The sequence below is a fragment of the Molothrus ater genome, chromosome 19 (assembly GCF_012460135.2).
Source record: "Molothrus ater isolate BHLD 08-10-18 breed brown headed cowbird chromosome 19, BPBGC_Mater_1.1, whole genome shotgun sequence".
NCBI classification, from domain to species: domain Eukaryota; kingdom Metazoa; phylum Chordata; class Aves; order Passeriformes; family Icteridae; genus Molothrus; species Molothrus ater.
Genome location: NC_050496.2, coordinates 3,646,322 through 3,667,835, shown reverse-complemented (window position 1 = coordinate 3,667,835; position 21,514 = coordinate 3,646,322). Strand labels below are relative to the sequence as shown.

Below are 21,514 nucleotides of genomic sequence, written 5' to 3'. Positions count from 1 at the left end.
ATCCCCAGCTTTGCCCTCTCCTGGTCTCAGACCCCAGGGAAAGGAAGTGGGGATGGTGCCGAGGGTGTTTCCTATGGGAAACTGTCCCTTTGCATAATGAAGCTGCACTGGGGAGGTCTCTGCTTTTCCTAGCAGCCCTCAGGGAGTTCCAGCAAGGCAAACAAATCCTCCTGGGCTGGCTGGCTGCAGTGGACAGCCTCATCTGCTGGGGTGTATCCTGCCCAGCTGGAGCTTCCACGTGGGACAGCATCCACACAGTGTGTGCCCATGCAAAAACACAGCCCAAAACAGAGCTCCTAAACACAGCCCAAAAACACAGCTCAAAATAAACATAGCCCAAAAACACAGCCCAAAGCACAGCTCCCAAACACAGCCCAAAATCACAGCTCAAAAACAAACACAGCCCAAAATAAACATAGCCCAAAAACACAGCCTAAAACATAGCTCAAAAACAAACACAGCCCAAAATCACAGCTCAAAACCAAACACAGACCAAAATAAACATAGCCCAAAAACACAGCCCAAAGCACAGCTCCTAAACACAGCTCAAAAACAGAGCTCAAAAACAGAGCCCAAAATAAACATAGCCCAAAAACACAGCCCAAAACACAGCTCCTAAACACAGCCCAAAACATAGCCCAAAAACAAACACAGCCCAAAAACACAGCCCAAAGCACAGCTCCTAAACACAGCCCAAAAACACAGCTCAAAAACAAACACAGCCCAAAATAAACACAGCCAAAAACACAGCCCAAAACACAGACCCAGCCCAAAAACAAGCACAGTCCAAAACACAGCCCAAAACACTGCCCAAAAACAACCAAAAACACAGCCAAAACACAGCCCAAAAACAAACACAGCCCAATAACACAGCCCAAAACAAACACAGCCCAATACAAAAACAGCCCAAAACACATCCTAAAACACAGTTGTGTTTTTGGTTAAAAACACAGCCCAAAAACACAACCCAAAAACACAGCCCAAAACCAAACACAGCCCAAAAACACACACAGCCCAAAAATACAGCTCAAAAACACAGCCCAAAACACACAGCCCAAAACACAATCCAAGAACACAGCCAAAACCAACCAAAAATACAGCCCAAAATCACAGCCAAAAACACTGCCCGAAACACAGCCAAAACACAGCCCAAACACAGCCCAAAATAAACATAGCCCAAAAACACAGCCAAAAAACAAACACAGCCCAAAACACAGCCCAAAACAAAGCCAAAAACACAGCCAAAAACCACACACAGCCTAAAAACACAGCCTAAAACACACCCAAAACACAGCCCAAAACACAGCCCAAAACACAGCCCAAAACAGCCAAAAACAAACCCTGCCCAAAGCACAGCCCAAAACAAACACAGCCCAAAGCACAGCCCAAAACAAACACAGCCCAAAACCACAGCCAGGGTCAGGGCACACACAGGGAAGGGAGGCAGGCAGTGCCCTCCCCAAGCACATGGTGTCCTGGATCAGGCAGTGTCTCCATGGTGGGACACATTTCTCTCTCCCACACATGCTCCCACTCTTCTTTCCATGTCACTGGGCCTGCAGGTCCAGATTTTTCCAGATTATCTCATTTTTGGCACCTGTGTTCACAAACTGAGACTCAGCGTTTCTCACTCAGTCCCTCCATTTGGAATCCTGGGCTGGAGGAATTTTCCCATTAAAAAAAAAAAAAATTACAATAAAAAAACTATCCATAACCTAGCCTGAATCTGTCAGCTGGTTTAGGAGGAAACATTTCCATACAGCTTTAATCTCTTTGTACAGTTAAAGGGATGGAAATGGTGACTCACTGCATCTCCACTCAGCCCTGGGCTCTCCATCCCAGGGAGCCTGTCCAAATCCCTAAAACCCCTGCAGCCCCACACTTGGTGTCACCCCAGCAGCTCAGGACAGAAGAAAAGTCACCCCAAGGCTTGTGTGGCTTCACTTCTCCATCCCTGGGTGTCCATGGTGGGATGGGGGCTTGAAACTGCAGCTCCCACCACAACTTCCCAGCACACAGCAACAGGTACTTGGTTTCCACAAGGATCTCAGTAGAAGTCAAAGTTTGCTTCTTTCTATTCTTAAGAATTTTTTAATTGTTTAAATTTTAACCCAACTCTATGGGAGTTCTAAAGAAAAGTCTTTCCATAAGGGTTCTAGCTAGAAAAAAAGAGTGAAAACAGTTGAATTGCTTTGCACTCCTGATGTTGCCCTGCTTGTTGTGCAGCAAAATAAATGGGGGGACCAAGAGACACCTGGCACCCTGTGTGGCTGTCCCAAAAGGGCCATGGGACAAGGACTCCAACAAAGCTGAAAGCTCAGAGATGGTTCACTGTTTTGCATAGACCCACGTTGGGACACAGAGGAAGGTCACATCCCTGTCTGAGGTGTTTTTAATTCCCTTGATATATCTAAACAAGCTCCAGAGCATCCTTGCCATGAAGGCCCAAGGGGCAGGAGAAGGAGCAGGGGTGGCACAGAGCCTGTCTTGCTGGCTGAGTGCTGTCCCAGGGTCCAGAGCAGCTTGTGGGGAGACAGAGAGGAGCATCAGATCAAAGCAGCTTGCACTGTTCATCAATCCACCCCCTGAGATCCCAGAGCTGAGCCATCAACACAAGCAGCTGTACACTGGGGGAACTAGATAGAAACAGACTATTAAACCAAAATGGAAAGCATGAATTTTTCTGGGGCCAGCAATGCCTTCCCCCCTCTCCAAGGCTGACCAGCACACATTGCAAGGAACAAGAAAAGGCCAAGATGTTCAACCACAGAAGCACAATGCCAGAGATGGGAGGCACAGTGGCAGGGGGATGCTGTGGCAGATCACCCACGGCAGATTTAATGTGGCTTTTTCTGAGGATTCACCTGTCCCTCATCCAGCTGAGGATCCCACAAGATCTCTCCATTGCACAAAACCAAACACAGCCCAAAAACACAGCCAGAAACACACACAGCCCAAAACCACACACAGCCCAAAAACACACACAGTCCAAAAACACAGCCAGAAACACACACAGCCCAAAAACATAGTCCACAACATAGCCCAAAACACAGGCAAGACACAACCAAAAACACAGCCCAAAACACAGCCAGAAACACACACAGCCCAAAAACACACACAGCCCAAAATCAAACACAGCTCAAAAACACAGCCCAAAACCAACCAAAAACACAATCAAAAACACAGCCAGAAACACACACAGCCCAAAAACATAGCCCACAACATAGCCCAAAACACAGCCAAGACACAACCAAAACCAGTCCAAAACACAGCCAAAAACAAACACAGCCCAAAAACACACACAGCCCAAAAACATAGCCCACAATACAGCCAAGACACAACCAAAAACACAGCCCAAAACAAAGCCAAAAACAAACACAGCTCAAAAACACAGCCCAAAACCAACCAAAAACACAACCAAAACCACACACAGCCCAAAAACCACAGCCCAGAAACAGGTGGGTGTCTCTGGATTCAGCCCTGCTGCTCCCACAGTGATTCCCTCCTCCTCCCCTCGCAGGGATGAAGCAGCAGCTCCTGCCACCCTGGCAGCACAGCACTGCTCAGCCCTGCTCTGCCAGCACAGGGCAGGAACATCCTCCTGTGCCAGCCCCAGCCCAGTGCCCTGGGACTGGGAGGGAGCTGCTGCCCACAGCAGGAGCCTGGGAGAGGTCACCCCCACCCACAGGAGCTCAGATTTTGGATATTCACATTTGGTGAGTCCTGCGCAGCAAGGACAGCTTCCCACAGTGCCCAAGGCTGTGGGGTCAGGAACAGCCCTCACCCTGTTTTCATGGCTATTTTTAATTGTTTGTGCCTCTTTCTGCCCTCTGCATGTCCTCCCCTTGCCTGCCCCCACTGCACAGCCCAGCTCACATTGCTCTGGCAGACTCCAGCCATAGCAATCCACATCACCTGCTCATCCCATCCCATCCCGTTTTCTTGTCCCAGCTGGGGAGCCCAGCCACACACAACCTCCACTGACCTCTCCACTGGAGATTTTAGGGACACAAAGCCCACCTTTGAGTGACACATCCCACAGGGATGGGTGCTTCTGTCCCATCTCCCTGTCAGTAATGGCCCAATTCAATGTTATACCAGCACAAAGGAAGCAAATGCTCCCCAGGGAGTGCAGGAGAGCACAAAGACTCAGCGAGGGAGAACATGCACTGGAAGGAACATTTCTTGCCCCATAAACACCTCCTGCTCTCCTCCCACCTCGGGAAGCCCAGTTCTGGAGCAGGCTCAGCCCTCCCCACCAGCCCTGCTGCCCTAATGAAGCTCAGCACTGAAATTGCTCCTTTCCTCTGTGGTTTCTCTGATCTGCCAAACTCCCTGGGACTGTTTTTCTCCTCTGACTGGCCTCTTCCTGCACAGCACGCTCTCCTGCATGCCTTCAGCAGCAGGGCAGGGCAGCAGCTGAGCCTGACAGCTGGGGGAGGCAGGAGAAGTCACCCCCACCCAGAGAGGGCAGCTGGAGGCAGCTGCATCCCCTCTCAGCTGTTTGTGCTGGACAGCCACCAACCACGGCATCCAGGGGTGCCCAGAGCCTCCTGGTGACCCTAACCCTGGAGCAGGGGCTGTCACACACTGTCCCTGCTGCAGACATCAGAGGGGCAGGGTCATTGCTGAGGTGGTCACAACACAAAGCAGAGACTGCAAGTAGTCTCAGATGGTAACTCTTTATGATGGAAAATGTACTTTCTAATATAAAAAAAATATAAAATAGATTAAAAAAATAAAAAATATATAAAAATATAAAATATACTTTCTAATTGTTAATATTTTTTTACTCTATTAGTTACAATAAATTAACATAACACTATTAATGAAAAGTAACAGAAACTTCAGCTAACTTTCTAAAAATATTTCACCTAGTTGTAAGGTTCTTTCTTTATCTTTTTTTAATTCTTCTTTTCTCTCAGTCTCTTTAGTAACAGCCTCAGAGAGAGCTCTTCATTAGCTTCTTTTTACTTCTCAACTTCTTCTCACTCTTTTAACTAACAAGCTCACTCGCTATTGGTCTCTTCTGCAGGGCAGTGTCTGCATTTGGGGGGTTGTGGTGGGGCCAAAGGTGCAGTGGAGCTGATGAGCATTGGCCACATGCCTGCACCCATCCGTGGGACATCCTGAGGATCCCTGAGCAGCCCCCCCAAAATCTCTCTGGGTTCTTGCACCAGCAGCAAGGAGAGGCCACACACCTGCCCAGCATCACCCATGGGTGGGTGTTGTGCACCCAGGGGAGGAGCACCCCAAAATGGGTGAGAGCAAACCAGGGCAATCCCAGGGCATGGCAACGGAGGGGGAGATGGTCAGGAAGGGGATGTGCTCTGGCAGTGACCCTGGGCTGTCCCCTTGTGCTGACACACAGGGAAAAGGAGACAGAGCCCTCACAACCCCTCCAACTTTCTTCTTGTGGCAGTGGGGTTGGACCCTGATGATCTTTAGGGTCCCTTCCTGACGAGGTCTCTGGTGTTGAGATGACCCCAAGGTGTTGGAAAGTTTCTTTTTCCCAGCCCTGGCACCAAAGAAGAAACCAGGATTCCTTGGCTCTCATTCTCAACGTTGTTTATTTGCTCTTATGTATTAAATTCTCTTTCTGACCTGCTGAGGTCTGTCCAGCAGGTTGGGTTGTGGCACAGTCCCTGCCCTTGGGGTGGTGTTACCCTTTTATACTAAAAGCTACCTGTACTTTATTTACAATAATTTTCCAATACCTATCACCCATGTTAGACAGTCTGTCTCTACTCTAAACCAATCCAGAAGTGTCACCATCACAGCAGAAGATGGAGGACAAGAAGAAGGAGAAAGACAGAAAACACCCAGATTCTTCCATCTTGCTTCTTGAACCCCAAAATTTTACATTTTCACCTTGTGACAAATTAACTATCATTCTACTCAAACCCTTGTGGCTTAGAACTCTTCACACAAAGTTGGGAATTGTTTCTATGGGTTAAAATCAAAGGCACAGGTGGTTTTGACCTCGTGCCAAGGTCTCTGAGCCCCCTGCCAGGGTCTGGAGCCCTCCAGGGCAGCCAGAGCAGCAATGCCCTGGGTTCTGACACCTTCCAAGCCAAACCATTCTGTGCTGATTCTTGGAGACATTTGGACTGAAAGCCCCTTTTGTAGCGGAGCCAGGCTCGGGCTGCCAGGCAGACTCCGGACAGCTGGGCTCAGGGGTGACACTGTCCCAGCAGCTGTCCCCCCTCTCTCCCTGCCCTGGGCAGCTGGAGCATTCAGCAGCTCAGCCAGAATTCTGCTCTTAAAGCACCAACCACCCATGGGGCTCAGGGCTGGGGCACTCAGAGCAGCCCAGACCCAGCAGGGTGAGGCTGAGCACCCACCCACGGGGCAGGAGGGGGCTCCAGGGCACCACACACAGCAGCTGGGGACAGAGGGGGGCTCACAAAGTCCCCATCCTTGGGCTGGGGCTCAGAGCTCAACTCTGCCCAGCTGGCCCAAGCTGTGAAAAAACCCAGCTCAGAAAAGCCATGCCTACATCACACACAGTAAGAAAAACCCACTTGAGTGCTGCAGGTTTGAGATCAGCTCCCCTGCTGACTCCTGGCTTGGCTTTACACCAGCACACACCACAGCCTGGCCTCTCTGCACATCACTGTGACCACAGGAGAGGGGATGGGACCCCTGGTCCAGCTCCAGGGCCAGGCATGGACCTCCCAGGCCCATCCCAGAGCCCCCAGGGCAGGGAGGGAGGGGGTGCCCTCCCCCTGACAACAGGATCCCTCACAGGAGAGAGCTCTGGGCGAGGGAGAATGGAAAAGTAATTAACAGGTCTGAAAGGAAAATCTCCAAAACATTATGGAGAATAAATGACAGCTGGGAAGGGAGGGAAGCTGGCTTTAACATGGAATTAATTGAAAACAAGATAGAGCTAACATAAGCCAGGTCTCCAGTTTCATAGTGGCTCTGGTCCATGATGTTATTAGACTTTGTCTCCAAGGTCAAAAACCCTGACTTCTGCTAATGAAGAGGTGGTTCCTGCCCCACAACCACAAACAACAGCACCAAACAATGATATCCCAAAAGCACTTCCAGAACCAGCACCTCTCCCACACCTCAGAGCCTTTCCAGGGCCCCGTGGGTCTGCACACAGGGCCTGAGCTGGCAGAGCTGGCATTTCCCAGCACCCAGGGAGGCACAGTGCAAGGGAGGATGTGGCAGGATCACCCATGGCAGATTTGATGTGGCTTTCCCTGAGGATTTGCCTGTCCCTCATCCAGCTGAGGATCCCACGAGATGTCTCCATGGCACAGAGCAGGTGGATTCTCTGGATGAAGCCCCACAATGATTCCCTGTTCCTCTCCTCACAGGGATGAACCACACTGGCACCACACCCCTGCTCAGACCTGCTCTGCCAGCATTGCCATTTCCTTTTCTCTTTCTTTCTAGAATTTCTTATTGAACTTGACAGCTCTTTCAGGCAGGATAAACCCAGGGGGAACAGCTCTGCCTGCGGACACATCTGAGCACAGATCCCTGAGCAGCCTTGAGAGGTGTCACCCCAGGAGCTGAAAGAGCAGCACACAGCTCCTGCCACCTCCTGTGTGACACCTGGGGCAGCCACCACCCCAGCCAGGGCTGTACAGGGTAATGACACATCCTCTGAACAGAGAGAGACAGGGTATTGCAAATGCAGGGTCACCCCCGAGGGGAGAGGATGGTGCATCTGCCTCCAGCTTATCAGAAGGCTAATTTATTATTTTATTATACTATATTATTATATAATACTATAATAATTATATAATATATTATATATTTATAGAATGTTATACTTTTATTATTTTATATATTAAAATATTAATATTATATATTAAATATTAGAATATATTATTATATGAAGGAATACTATACTATACTAAAGAATACAGAAAGGATACTTACTGAATGCTAAAAAGATAATAATGAAAACTCGTGACTCTTTCCAGAGTCCTGACACAGCTTAGCCCTGATTGGCCAAAGAGTGAAAACAACTCCCAGCAGAATCCAATGAACAATCACCTGTGGGTAAACAATCTCCAAACACATTCCACATGAGCACAACACAGGAGAAGCAAATGAGATCAGAATTGTTTTCCTTTTCTCTGAGGCTTCTCAGCTTCCCAGGAGAAAAACCCTTGGTGAACGAATCATGTTCAGGGAATGTGAATACCACAACATAGTTCTCCCAGGATTTTTCTGTAAAGCTGTGGGAAACTCAGAGAAAAGCACTAAAACAATTATTATCTCTCTTTCTGTAAGCCTTGTTTACAGATACGGTTCTCCAGAGTGTGCTATTCATAGCTCACCAACAGTGGGAGAGGTTTTCACTTTGAGACCAATCAAGTCTCACCTTAGCGAGTCACATTACAAAATTTCATTATAAAACAACATTATAACAATAAAAAATAAAATAACATCATAAAATACCATAATAATTGTTTTAATGCTTTTATAATCTCTCTTTCTGTAAGCCTTGTTTATAGATATGGTTTTCTAGAGTGTGCTATTCATAGCTCACCAATAGTGTCAGAGGTTTTACTTTGAGACCAATCAAAGAGACTTTGAGACTCACCTTAGTGAGTCACATTATAAAATTTCATTACAAAATGAAATTTTAACAATAAAAGAATAAAATAACTATATAATATAATAACTACCACTAATCATTATTAATTATTAATAATATAATAATTATTAAATTATAACATAGTAATAGTAAAATATAACTTAATATTGATAATGTTAATATTAATGTTCTATAACACTAATAATTCATTATTTGATATTAATGTTCTATATCAATAAACTACAATAAATTATAATAATTAACAGTTTATACTAATAAATTATAATTGAATATTAATATTCTCATTAGTATAATAATTAATTGTCAATATAAATTGATATGATTAATGTAATAGTTATCATTTATTAACTAATTTATTTATTAACTTTTTATTAACTTTATTAACTTTACTATTAACTTTATTTATTAACTAATAATATAATACTTATAAAAATTATAAATATAATATATTTTAAAATTATAAAGACTATAAATTCATAAATATTTATACATTTTATATATAAATATGTATAGAAATATTATATATAAATATTTATAAATTAAGATATTTATAAATATAAGTTATAGAATTTATAATAATTCTAGAATTTATAAATATAATAATTATAAAAATTATAAATACAATAATTATAAAATTATAAACTGCCTTCTGATCCACCTCACGAAGCCTTCCACTCCATCCCTGACCCGACAGCCCCACGCACTCACCCTCGTCTCTCTTCGGCGGGCTCTCGGTGGGCAGCCCGTGTGCCTTTGTCTCTGCCAGGTGTGCCAGGGCGGGCAGGGCGGGCTCGCAGCTCTCGGCCGCCCTCACGCCCGGGCTCTCGGTGCCCTTTCCCCCCTGGCTGTCCGGGCGGCGCGGCGCGGCGTCGGGCACGGCGCCCGGCTCGGCGCGGCGCTGCGGCGGCTCGGGGATCTTGGAGGGCGGCTCGGGGATCTTGGAGGCCGGCGCCTCCGCCCGCCGCAGCTCCTGGGGCTTGCCCAGGGTGATCTCAGTCCTCCTGGCCGTGCCCTCAGGGGGTTTGTGGCCCACATCGGCTCGTTTGAGGCCGAACCGCGACAGGCCCGAGGTGGAGTTCTCCACCTGCTTGGAGGAGATGTCGATGGAGATTTCTGTTCTTCTGGACACCGGCTCGGGGAGTTTGGGTCCAGAGAGCTCCACCCTCCTCAGAGGGGGCTTGGGGGATCTTTGGACTGTGGGCTCCGCATGGCGGGTGGAGGGCTCCGAGTTCCTGGCGCCGAGTTCCTGAAACTTCTGCGTGGAGCTGGACACGGTGGACCTGAGGAGGGTGTTGGGGGCCCGTCTTTGTGGCGTGGAGGAATTTGAAGACTGATCTACCTCCTCGACCTCAAAGGATCTTTTCAGAGCTGAAAAACATGAAAAGTAGTTCGGGATTTAGTTATCGTCCACGTGAGTGCATACAGAGGTGCTTACAGACACTGCACAAGGGTCAAAACTCCATTGCTGCTCCTTCATCCCAGGACTCACAATCCACTTAAGCAGCTGGGGATTAAAGGCCCTGCCTCTTCAGACAAGTTAAAAACCCAGCAATAAAACAAATCAAGGCCAGGAAACTCAGCCCCAGAGCAGAAATTATCCCCACACTCAGAGGGGAGCACAAGGTCCCACCATGGTACGGCAGAGCAGAGCAGGGCACTGCATTTGGGGGAAGACAGAGATCCAGCTTCCTTTTCTTTTTCTTTTTTCTAACCTATGTCGCAAAAAAAGCAATGCCAAATTTCCTAAGAACTGGTGGTTGTACTGTATTTGAACTATAGCTGAATCTCAATGCTCATAACACAATGATTCTATTCTTCAGCATGACATTTGCTGCCAGTTTATGACCTGCTTCTGCTGTCACTCATGTCTGGTGACCACTCACTTGCAGAACATTTACTTTTAAAACGTTGTAAGGTGAAATCAGTGAAACCAACCATTAAGCAGTATTTAAAATTTAAGTAACCTTTTCTATCCCACTGAGCTAATGAAGTGCTAACATTTTGCAAATAATTTAATTCCTTTCTTGCTAGCAGTTAAAACTACTAAAACTCCTTTACATAGAAAAAAATATGGGTTTAAATTAGTGACACACAAAGTGGTCAGCAACAACACCTCGCTTTCCCTCTCACACCCAAAGGATGCACAGATAAACACAGGCTTTCCTGTGAGCACTGCCAGCAAAATCCAAGTTGGGAACAGGAAAACAATCCCAGGAGAGCACCAAACCCATACAAATGCAGCAAGAAAAACCAAAGGTGGCAGCCACAGAAGCTCATATCCTTAAAAACAAACCTAGAGACCACAAGAACCCAAAGACTGAAGTGTTTTGAGCACATGGACTTGAGACCCCAATACAAGGGAAGGGACAACTGATCCCTGCTCCTTACAGGACACAGGCAGGTATAAAGAAAAGGCTGAACTCCACAGAAGGGGAACCACTGCTGGATCCCACTGAGAAGCCACAGGCTGGAAATACCCTCTGATCCCCCCAGAATCCCCAGGCAGGCACAGGGACAGGGCAGGATAAGGCACAGGGATCCCAAAGGAGCCTCCATGAGGCAAGGCTGAGCTGGTGTGGTGACACCCTTGGTGTGGTGACAGCCACACTGCCAGTGGCCAGACAAGCATCAGCCATGAGTCCACCCATCCTTTACATCCACAGAACAGCAGCAGTGAGATTTAACCTTTAAAATCCTGGGCTTGAGATCCCACAGGACATCAGGCTGGTGAGGGGCTGGGAACACAAACCCTGTGAGGAACCCCTGAGGGAGCTGGGGGTGCTCAGCCTGGAGCAAAGGAGACTCAGGGCTGCCCCCATCACTCTCACAGCTCCTGAAAGGTGCCTGTGCTCAGCAGCACTGACACAACCAGAGCACGCAGCCTCGAGCTGCACCAAGGGAAATACAGGTTGGATAGCAGGGAAAAGTGTTTTACAGAAAGGGTGATAAAGTTCTGGAATGTTCTGCCCGGGGAGGTGGTGGAGTCCCCATCCCTGGGTGTGTTTAACAAAGCCTGGATGTGGCACTGGGGGCCAGGGTTTGGGTGAGGGGTTGGGGCTGGGTTGGACTCGATGGTCTTTGAGGTCTCTCCCAACCCAGTGATTCTGGGAATTCTGTGAATTCTGTGAATCACAGGATCCCAGGGAGAGAACTGGAGCACAGCCTTGCCTCATCCTAGAGGTCCTCCCACCCCAGAGGTGGAGCTGGAGAGGATCCACCATGCAGGATGCATCCCTGTCCCAGGGCTGCTCTGAGCCAGGACCCTCCATCCCTCAGGCACATCTGTTGGCTGGGCAGGAGCCACCTGTCACTGCTGGGTCCAGCTGGTGGCACAGGGAGGGGGGACCATCCCCCTGGCAGCCACCCAGCTCTGCTCCAACACCCAGCACATGTCACCTCCTCTGTCCTGGCAGCAGGGGCTGGCACAGCCATGGGTACCTCCCCTGGCACAGGGAAACCAGAGATGGTGAAGAAATCAGGGCTCTCGGAGCTGGGGCTGTGTGTCAGACAAGCCACAGCAAGGGGAGACTGCAGGGCTTAAAATGTGAGGATACAGACTTTGGGCTGCTTTCCTTTTGGGAGGAATACTCCAAGAGGAACCCAAATATGAACCCCAGGCTGCAAAAGCAGCATGGCTGGGCCCTGAGGGGCCTGAGAGCAGGAGCTTCCCCAGGATGTTCTGTATCAGCAACCTGGCAGGAGCCCCTCTGTGCTCAGGGACAGACAGACGTGAATGGACACACACCCACTCCCCCAGTGTGGTTCAGACCCCAGCATGGGAACTGCTGGGAAGCAACAGGAGTCTGGGATGGGCTCCCAAGGGTGGTTACTGTCACAGACACATTTTATGAAAAATCCTTTCCTTAGGATTTTTTTCTCCTGAGAAGCTGAGAGGCCTCAGGAACAAAATGGAACCAATGGTTATCTGCTGCTGTGGAATGCAACAGGTGCATCTGGGATTGGTCTCATGTGGTTGTTTCTAATCAATGGCCAATCACAGTCAGCTGGCTCAGACTCTGGTCAGTCACAAGATTTTATTATCATTCCATTCTTTTTCCTTTGCTTGCCAGCCTTCTGATGAAACCCTTTCTTCTATTCTTTTAGTATAGTTTTAATATAATATATATCACAAAATAATAAATCAAGCCTTCTGAAACATGGAGTCAGATCCTCGTCTCTTCCCTCATCCTGGGACCCCTGTGAACACCACCACAGGGTACCAGCTGGAGGGATGCACAGAGAATCCAAGCCCAAAGTCAGCCTGATGGGAGCAGCATCATGGATGCTCTGTGGCTGTGGGGAGAGGAAAGCACCAAAGCACAACACTCACCCCCCTGTAAACCCAGGAAGGGTCCTGTGACCGTGTTCATAGGGGTTTGATGTTGAAGGAAGAGATGAGGATCTGACTTTATGTTTCAGAAGGCTTGATTTATTATTTTATGATATATATTACATGAAAACTATACTAAAAGAGTAGAAAAAAAGGTTTCATCAGAAGGCTGGCTAAGCTAAGAATAGAATTAGCAAGAATGATAACAAAGGTTTGTGTCTCGGCTCTCTGTCCCAGCCAGCTGTGCCATGATTGGCCATTAATTACAAACAACCAACATGAGCCCAATCCCAGATGCACCTGTTGCATTCCACAGCAGCAGATAATGATTGGTTACATTTTATTCCTGAGGCCTCTCAGCTTCTCAGGAGGAAGAAACCTAAGGAAAGGATTTTTCATGAAAAGATGTCTGCGACAGGGTCCCACAAAGGGCACCTCATGACAAAATGCTCTGTCTTGCATCTCAGAAATATTCAGACACTGGCAGAAGAAAGGAGGGAGGCAATAAGGAAAATTAAAACTGCTTTTGGTCAGCTTTGTCTGGTTTCTGATTTCCGTGGAGCTCTCCCAGCTATGCCATCACCTGCTCTCAGGGGTGACAGCTCCCTGCAGCACTCCCTGCCCTGCAGCCTGCACTTGGCACAGCTCATGCACTGCAGGTCTGTGTCCAAGTCACAGCTCTCAGCATCACAGAATAATTAATTCAAAAAAAGCCCCACACTGGAAAGCTCTTTACATACATGTGTTCAAACTCTCAGGTCTCCAACCCTCAGCTGCAGCTCTGACCTTCCAGCACAGTTTTTCCACAGTTTCCCCTCTCCACCACACACTTTGTTCAGAAACAAACATTTTAGCTGGGTTTTTTCCCAAAACCCCCATGTTTAAAACAATGCAGCAGCCAAGCCCAGCCTGCATTTTGCTGGAAACAAAGGAAGAGGAAGGGACAACCCGATGGGGAGCCCTTGCCTGGCCTTGAGCAAAGCTGGGTGGGCAAGAGCAGCAGAGGACACAGCACAGGTGGAACCACACTTCTGTCCACATCAGGCTCTTCAAACCTGCCTGTCACTCCTCCAGCCAGCTCAGTCTCCACCTCTTCCCTTCAACAAGCAGCTCTCTGACCTCCTGAGAGACAGAACAGGGTAAATGCTCTCAAGGAACTCAGCAGCAAAGGAAATGCTGAGCAGTGTCTTTCCTGAATGAACATTGCCCTGGAGATCTCTCAGTACCAAGAGGTTTGGGGATTTCTTTCTGACCTGCTGAGCTTTGGGCACAAACAGCTCTGCTGACCTCCAAGGGCTCCTCACATGAGCCACATCCATCATCCCCACTCCCCTGAGCCCTGCTGTCCCTTCCCAAAGAAATGGTGAGTAATTGCAATGCTGACCTACATGGCCCCTTTCTTCTGACTTAAACCCCACAAAGTGCCCCAAACCCAGGGTAAACCTGCCCAAAGAAATGGTGAGTAACCCCATTGCAATGCTGACCTACACAGCCCCTTTCCTCTGACTTTCAACCCCACAAAGTGCCCCAAACCCAGGGTAAACCTGCCCAAAGAAGTGGTGAGTAACCCCATTGCAATGCTGACCTACACAGCCCCTTTCCTTTGACTTAAACCTCACAAAGTGCCCCAAACCCAGGGTAAACCTGCCCAAAGAAATGGTGAGTAACCCCATTGCAATGCTGACCTACACAGCCCCTTTCCTTTGACTTAAACCTCACAAAGTGCCCCAAACCCAGGGTAAACCTGCCCAATGCCTGCCCAAAGAAGTGGTGAGTAACCCCATTGAAATACTGACCTACACAGCCCCTTTCCTCTGACTTTCAACCCCACAAAGTGCCTCAAGGCCAGGGTAAATCTGCCCAATGCCACCCATGTGGTCTTTCTGGAGCACAGCCAGCCCCTGTCCTTATCAAAGGGCTGGACTGAATTACAACACCCAAAAATGGCTTTTTTCCAGGTCCTTCTGTTGCAGAAAAGAGAAAAAGGTCAAAGCCCAGACACAAAGGGGCTCAAAAAGCCCCAGGCAGAGCTGCAGAACCACGATTACAGCCTGAGGACAACCAAGCCCTGCAGATAAATCCTCCCTTGTGCTGCTGTGCCAGGGGCAGGAAGGGGCTGAGGGGCTGGGCAAGGAACCTTCACCCCAAAGAGGGGCAGAAATGGCTCAGCACAGTTTCTGACAGCAAAATCACGAGGAGCCCCAGGTCCCAGTGGCATTCCTGGGGACAACCCAGGAGCTTTCTCACCCCTCTCTGCAGGATGGGGTGACCATCTCATGGTTCACAGGGGTTTCAGTACCCAGCTTGTCCTGCTGGCACTTCCCATGAATTCAGCATGGCCTGGAGAAGGTCAGACATCCCAGGCATGAGAAAGGAGGACTGTGACCACGAGGGTTTGTGTTTCCACCTCTGAGACAGAGCCCCACTGCCACGAGCACGATGACATTGGCAATGTCACCTTCAGCAGTGCTGGCCCTGAGGGACTGATCGTGGCTGGGGCTCCCTGCTCAGCTCTGCCTCTCTCCACCTTGCATGAGGAGAGAGAAGGACCTCAGGAAGCACAACAGCTCTCAAAAAAAAAAAAAAAAAAAAAAAGAGAAAAAACTTATAAATAGTGTGTGCTGCCCCAGAGCCAGGAAAGGAAAGGAAATAGCCTCTGCTCCTCCTCCCAGCTTCCTGCAGGGAAGTGTCTGTATTCCTCACAAAAACAGCAGCTGAAGGCAAGGCACAGAAAGTTTAAAATTCTCAGCATCCAGGATTCCAACATTTAGGGATGCAGCCAGAGGTCTGGTTCAAATCCCAGCAGCTCCTGCAGCAGCCCAGAGTCTTGCAGAGATGGCACAAGGGTGCCCAGATGCCATGGAGGGATCTGGCTCCTGCACAGGGACTCCACAATGTGGGAAACAGTGAAGGTAAGAAGATTTTTAGGAAGTTGGAAAGGTAGGTCTTAGAAACAGAAAGAGTAGAGAAACTTAGAATTAGCTGTAGTTGTAAAGCCTGAAGGTAGAAAAAGTTACAACAGTATAGAAGGACATGAAACAATAGTTTAAGTCTTAGGTTTGGTTAAGATAGACCTTAAGATTGGAGAAAAATATGTTTAGCAAGATAGTAGAAGGTTAAGATAGACCTTAAGATTGCAGAAAAATATGTTTAGCAAGATAGTAGAAGGTTTTATGCCTAATAATGAAGTATTGTGTATTGTTAATAGAAAGCATACAAGTAAACATTGTGTGAAATAAGTGTATGTGTACTTTTAGTAATTGGTTAGAACAACTCTCTGTAAGCTTTAGAATTCTGTCATTGGCTAGAAAGTTTTTAAGATGCTCTGTAACAAAGAAATCTTTGGCTGCTGCTGGCTGTACATGAGCTTTGCCATCATCCTATTGTCTCAGCCATGTAATGAGGCTGATGCTGCAAATAAAGCCCAAGGAACACATCCCAGCAGTCCTGTCCTGTTTGTGAAAGGGAAAAACACACACAAACCAGCACACACACACCCCAACACACAGCCCAGCCCACACATGTCCCAGCTGGAAGCTCTGGAGCACACAGCTCACTGCCACCACCCCAGGCTGGCCCTGGGCACCCCAGGAGGGCCAGCCAGGGAACATCTGCAACATCTGCTCCTCCTCCTCTCCTCCCTTTTTAAACAGAGTATCCCACCAACAGGCCAGGGAGAGGCTTTGTACAAGGCAGCATCTATGCACAGAGCTCAGGAGGAGACCAAAATAAACAGCGAGGGATGCTGGCTCCTCTGGGACCTGCCTCGCAGCTCTGCCACAGCCACGGCCCCCAACTGCTTCCCATCAAACATCCTGTGCCCCTCTCGTGGTCCCTGTAACCCAGGGGTTACATTTGCTTGCTTTGTTAAGCACAGAGAGCTTTCCCTGGCTTTTTGGACACACCAGAGCCCTGTGGGGCCGGGGCAGCGGGCGCCCCGTTATTCCCCAGCACACAATGGCAGCGTTTGAGAGCTCTAAACTGCTACCAGATGGTCACCTCCTGTTCCCAGGCAGGAAAGGGGGGAGGCTGCAGCTCTCATCTTTCAAGGAACCCTTGGAAACCCAAGCCAGCATTCACTGCTCACGGCCCCAAAGCTTCCCAGAGGCCTGTCACAGGCAGCAGGGTGCTCACGGGGCTTTTCTGGCCCGGGCTGAGAGCAAAGAGTGGAAACCCAGGGCACTGGGAATATTTCTGTGTCTGCTCTGGGGTGCCCTGACCCCCAGGGCAGCACTGACTCTGACCCTCATTCATGGAGAAAGTTTCCTACATGTCAAAATAGACTGGAATCCAGAAATGTGTGAAATAGATTATAGAGAGCAGTGTAGGTGTATCACTAGGTGAGAAATTGAGGTTTTGGGATTTTTAGTGTGTTGTGGATGGAAGCAAGATGGAGGGCACAGGGTGTCGTCCTGAGTTTCTTCTTCATGCTTCTTCTTCCTCCTTCTTCATGGGTTTGGTGGCATTTTGTAACTGGGTGGGAAAATCTGCATTGGGGGCTCTGTGGGATCAGTTATTGGGTTAAAAGGGAAAATAATCCAGGTGTCAGTTCTCAATTGGATAGTTTAGCTTTAAAAGACCCTGTTGGCCATTTTTGTGGTGCTTTTCCAGTGTGCTGAGCCTGGTGTGGACAGTGTGCAAAACTCTAGATAACAATAAACAAGAACCTGAAGAGCTGCCAGCACCCATAACAGGGATGGGTGCATTGGAGTGAGCTAAAGGCTCAGTTATGGGGGCAAGTAGGGTGTTCTGCATGTTCCTATAGAGCATTTCCATTGTGCATTAAACCTAAAGGTCCCAGAGCAGAAAGGGAAGGGAGCTGCACCCCTGCTGCAGGGCCACAGCAGGATATCTGCACCCCATCCTCAACAACAAGGGGTTCCCAGCTCCCCTGAGCCCCTCAGTGGGGTCAAAACCATGGGGCTGAGGTGGAAAATCCCTGGCAGGGCAGGCTGCACAAGCTGGCAGGATTTTGTGAGCACACACAGCTTCAAAACAGCCTGAGAAACTCAGATCCCCTCTTACATCCACAGAAACCATGGCAGGACATTTTAAAAGCACCTTTCCCAAAGCTTCTGGGGATCTAACAAAAGAAAGAAGAGAAGTAAGGGTTGCTGGGGCCCCTCCCTGTGCTTGTGCCAGAAGGCTTCACACCTTAACTTCACCAAAAAAACAACCTTGCTGCACCACATATATAAAATAAATCTATCTATCTATCTATCTATCTATCTATCTATCTATCTATCTATCTATCTATCTATCTATATCTAAAAATATCTATATATATTTAGTGACACTCTGCTGTTGTACCCTGACTCTCACACTATCCTGGGTCAGGTTATGAACAGTTTATGCCCAAATAAATCCCTTCTCTGATTTCACAGCCAGCCTTCAAAGGAAGTTGCAGCAGACTGCCTGCTCTGACAGGAATCACATGCACAAGGAAAGGCTGCAATGTGCTGTCACTATGCAGGGCCTTCCTGAATGGTGTAAACAGCACCAAGAGGTGAGTTCTGGTGGAAATTTGGGGATAAGTGCAAGTTCAGGGCTCAGACATCAATCAAAGCAGCTTTTCTCTCACTCACAGCAAGGTATAAAACAGCCTGAGGCTGATGCAGCAAACTGCTCCTTTCCCAGAAATGAACATGCAAAAGCAAAGTCACGACTAAGAATAGAAAAAAACAATAAAATCCACACTCAGATTAATACAAAATCCCAGCTTTCCAGTCCCCATAATGCAGTTCTCAAAAGATTTTAGCTTGATTCTCTATTACACTTGGGTTTATGTAACCATTAACTCACAGCAAAATGCTTCCAGATCAGAGCAGTGTATTTTACATCCCTTATATTCATTTCATACTTGCACAGAAAATTACATAAAACACAGGGTATCCAGCCCAGCAGATTGCATTACTGCCTCTGCCAGGGGCTCACTCCCTGCTCCTGTCTCCTGTCTGTGCTCCAGTTTCCTTTCACAGGGGGAGGAGGAAGGAGAGAAATAAATCTCTTCTGTGCCTCCCATGGGGCTGCAGATTTGGTTTGGTTCACTAATATTTCTAAAATGCCTTGAAATGATTACCCAGAGACAAAAGTATGATGCAGATGGTCTTGCAGAGCCCAGCCTGCCCCGTGCTGGTGCCACAGATGCCACCCCCAGGTGGCTGAATCCCAGTGCCCAGCAAGGGACACGGAGAGGGGGTGACCAGGGACTGGGTGATTGAATCAGTCAAGTCTCCATTGGAGAGGATGCTTTGATGGGTGGTGTTGTGACAGGCTGGTTAAAAAGCTCCAGAAAAAGGGGAAACTGGGGCAAAGGAGGGATCCAGGAGCCCTTCAGCCCTGCAGTGCTGCCCTGATTGCTGGTGTCCCTGCAGCCAGCTCTGCTGGCTCTCCTGGAGGGGACACCCAGCGCTGCAGTGTGAGCTGCTGTCCAAACCTCCTGAGGGCTGGCAGGGAGCAGAGCTTTGAAAAACCAAATCAAATCCATCCTTGGCACATTTCCCTGCAGTTTGACTTCCACTGGCCAACATGACACAAAGATTCAGTCCCAACCCCAGTGCTTACCACACTCCCTGTGCCCCAAACCAGTGCAGTGACCAGTGCCAAGCCCTCACCACCACCCCCAGGGCTGGCAGAGCACCCACCTCACCCTAGCAAGGGATTTTGTGATGCTTCTGTCCCAGACTGCCACCTCTATGCCAGGAGGAGTGGCACAGACTGATGTCACAATGTCCCCTGCTCTGCAATCCACAGGAGGCTGGATGTTACTATGATGTTTTCTGAAAAATCCCTGCACTAGGATTTTTTCTCTTGAGAAGCCTCAGGAAAGAAATGTAAGCAATAATTATCTGATTGTTTTGGAATGTAGCTTGGAGATCATTTACTAACAGGTGTATCTTTGATTGGTTTTATGTGAATTGTGTTGACTTAATGACTAATTTTTTAGTTGTGTCGAGACTCTGGTCAGTCATGGGTTTTTATTATCATTGTTTTCTAGCCTTCTGTCTGTATCCTTTCTCTATAGTTTAGTATAGTTTTAGTGTATAATTTCTTATAGTATAATATATAATATAATAAAATTCATAAAATATAAAATATAATAAAATGAATCTAATATAAAATATGATAAAATTAAGATATATGATAGATTTGATATGATATTATTTATATTATATTATTGAATATAATATAATATGATATAATATAATATAATATAATATAATATAATATAATATAATATAATATAATATAATATAATATAATATAATATAATATAATATAATATAATATAATATAATATAATATAATATAATATAATATAATATAGTGGTGATGTTCACAGGGGTTTCAGGACAAGGGAAGAGATGAGAATTTTGACTTTATGTTTCAGAGGGTTGATTTATCATTTTATGATATAGATTATATTAAAAGAAAATGATATTTTAAAACTAAAGAACAGAGAAAGGATTTTATCAGAAGGCTAGCTAGGAACAGAAAGGAATGGAATGATAATAAAATCTTGTGACTGACCAGAGAGTCTGAGGTAGCTGGACTGTGATTTGCCATTAATTAAAAACAACTGCATGAGACCAATCCAAGATCCACCTGCTGCATTCCACAGCAGCAGATAACCATTGGTTACATTTAGTTTCTGAGGCTTTTCAGCTTCTCAGGAGAAAAGATCTTAGCAAAAGGATTTTTCATAAAATGTGACAATAATACCATATCATATCATAAAATAATAAATCAGCCTTCTGAAAACATGAAGTCAAATTCCCATCTCTTCCCTCATCCTGAAAACCTCACCACAGCGCAGCTGGCTGACACTGACTGTGCCTACCCACCCCAAACTGCCCTGGCCTGGTGCCAGCAGCTCTGGGAGGCTGCAGGGTCCCACAGCACCCATGGCATCTCCCCTTTGGGCACACAAACCAGCCAAGGGCCAGCTTGGGTGGGCACTGTCCCTGTGCCACCGCTCTGGAGGTGTCCCCAGGAGAGCCAAGGGCTGAGCTGCACCCAGCAGCCTCACAAAAGCAATCAGGATAAAAGCCTGAGTCACAGCCATCAGGAGATGAGATGAGAGCTGCTCAGAATGAGCTGGAACAGCAACAAACCCTTTCTTGGCCAAGAAGAAAAGCCCTTCTTGCTTTGTTTGTTACCACAACAAACCCCTTCTTGCTCCTCCTCGCCTGCTCTGTGTGTGGCAGGGAAGGAGGTGAGGAGGGGTCTCCTGCCCCCAGGAGGGCTCTGCCCACGATGGCACCAGCACAGCAGCCGGGTACAAACTGCTGCTGCCACCAGAGGGGTGCCAGGACCAAAGCAAACCCTGCAGGGGTGAAATGAGAGGTGCCAGGACACAACCCCACCCCTGTCAAGGGCATGACAGCCCACAAAGAGTTCCCCTGATGGAGCCTGACCCCCACCAACCAGGCACAGCCCCCCAGGAACTGAACTCAGACCCACTGACTCATTTTACAGGCTCCAAACAGGCTTAACCTGGATTTAGGGTCACTTGGCTTGTTGCTAAAGACCAAAGGGGTGCCAGAGTCCACTGCAGCAGGAGGGGACAGGGAGGCTGGAAAGGAAAAGAGCCCACA

General features: G+C 47.7%; 1 protein-coding gene across 3 annotated transcripts in view; it reads right to left on the bottom strand.

Annotated features, from left to right (window-relative positions):
- Positions 1-21,514, bottom strand: part of SEPTIN9 (septin 9) — a 114,978-nt gene that overhangs the window by 53,092 nt on the left and 40,372 nt on the right. For all 3 annotated transcript variants that reach the window (XM_036394583.2, XM_036394582.2, XM_036394581.2), the window contains exon 2: positions 9,296-9,955. In XM_036394583.2, the coding sequence (XP_036250476.1) occupies positions 9,296-9,955 (660 nt within the window). The remainder of the gene's footprint in view (positions 1-9,295; positions 9,956-21,514) is intronic.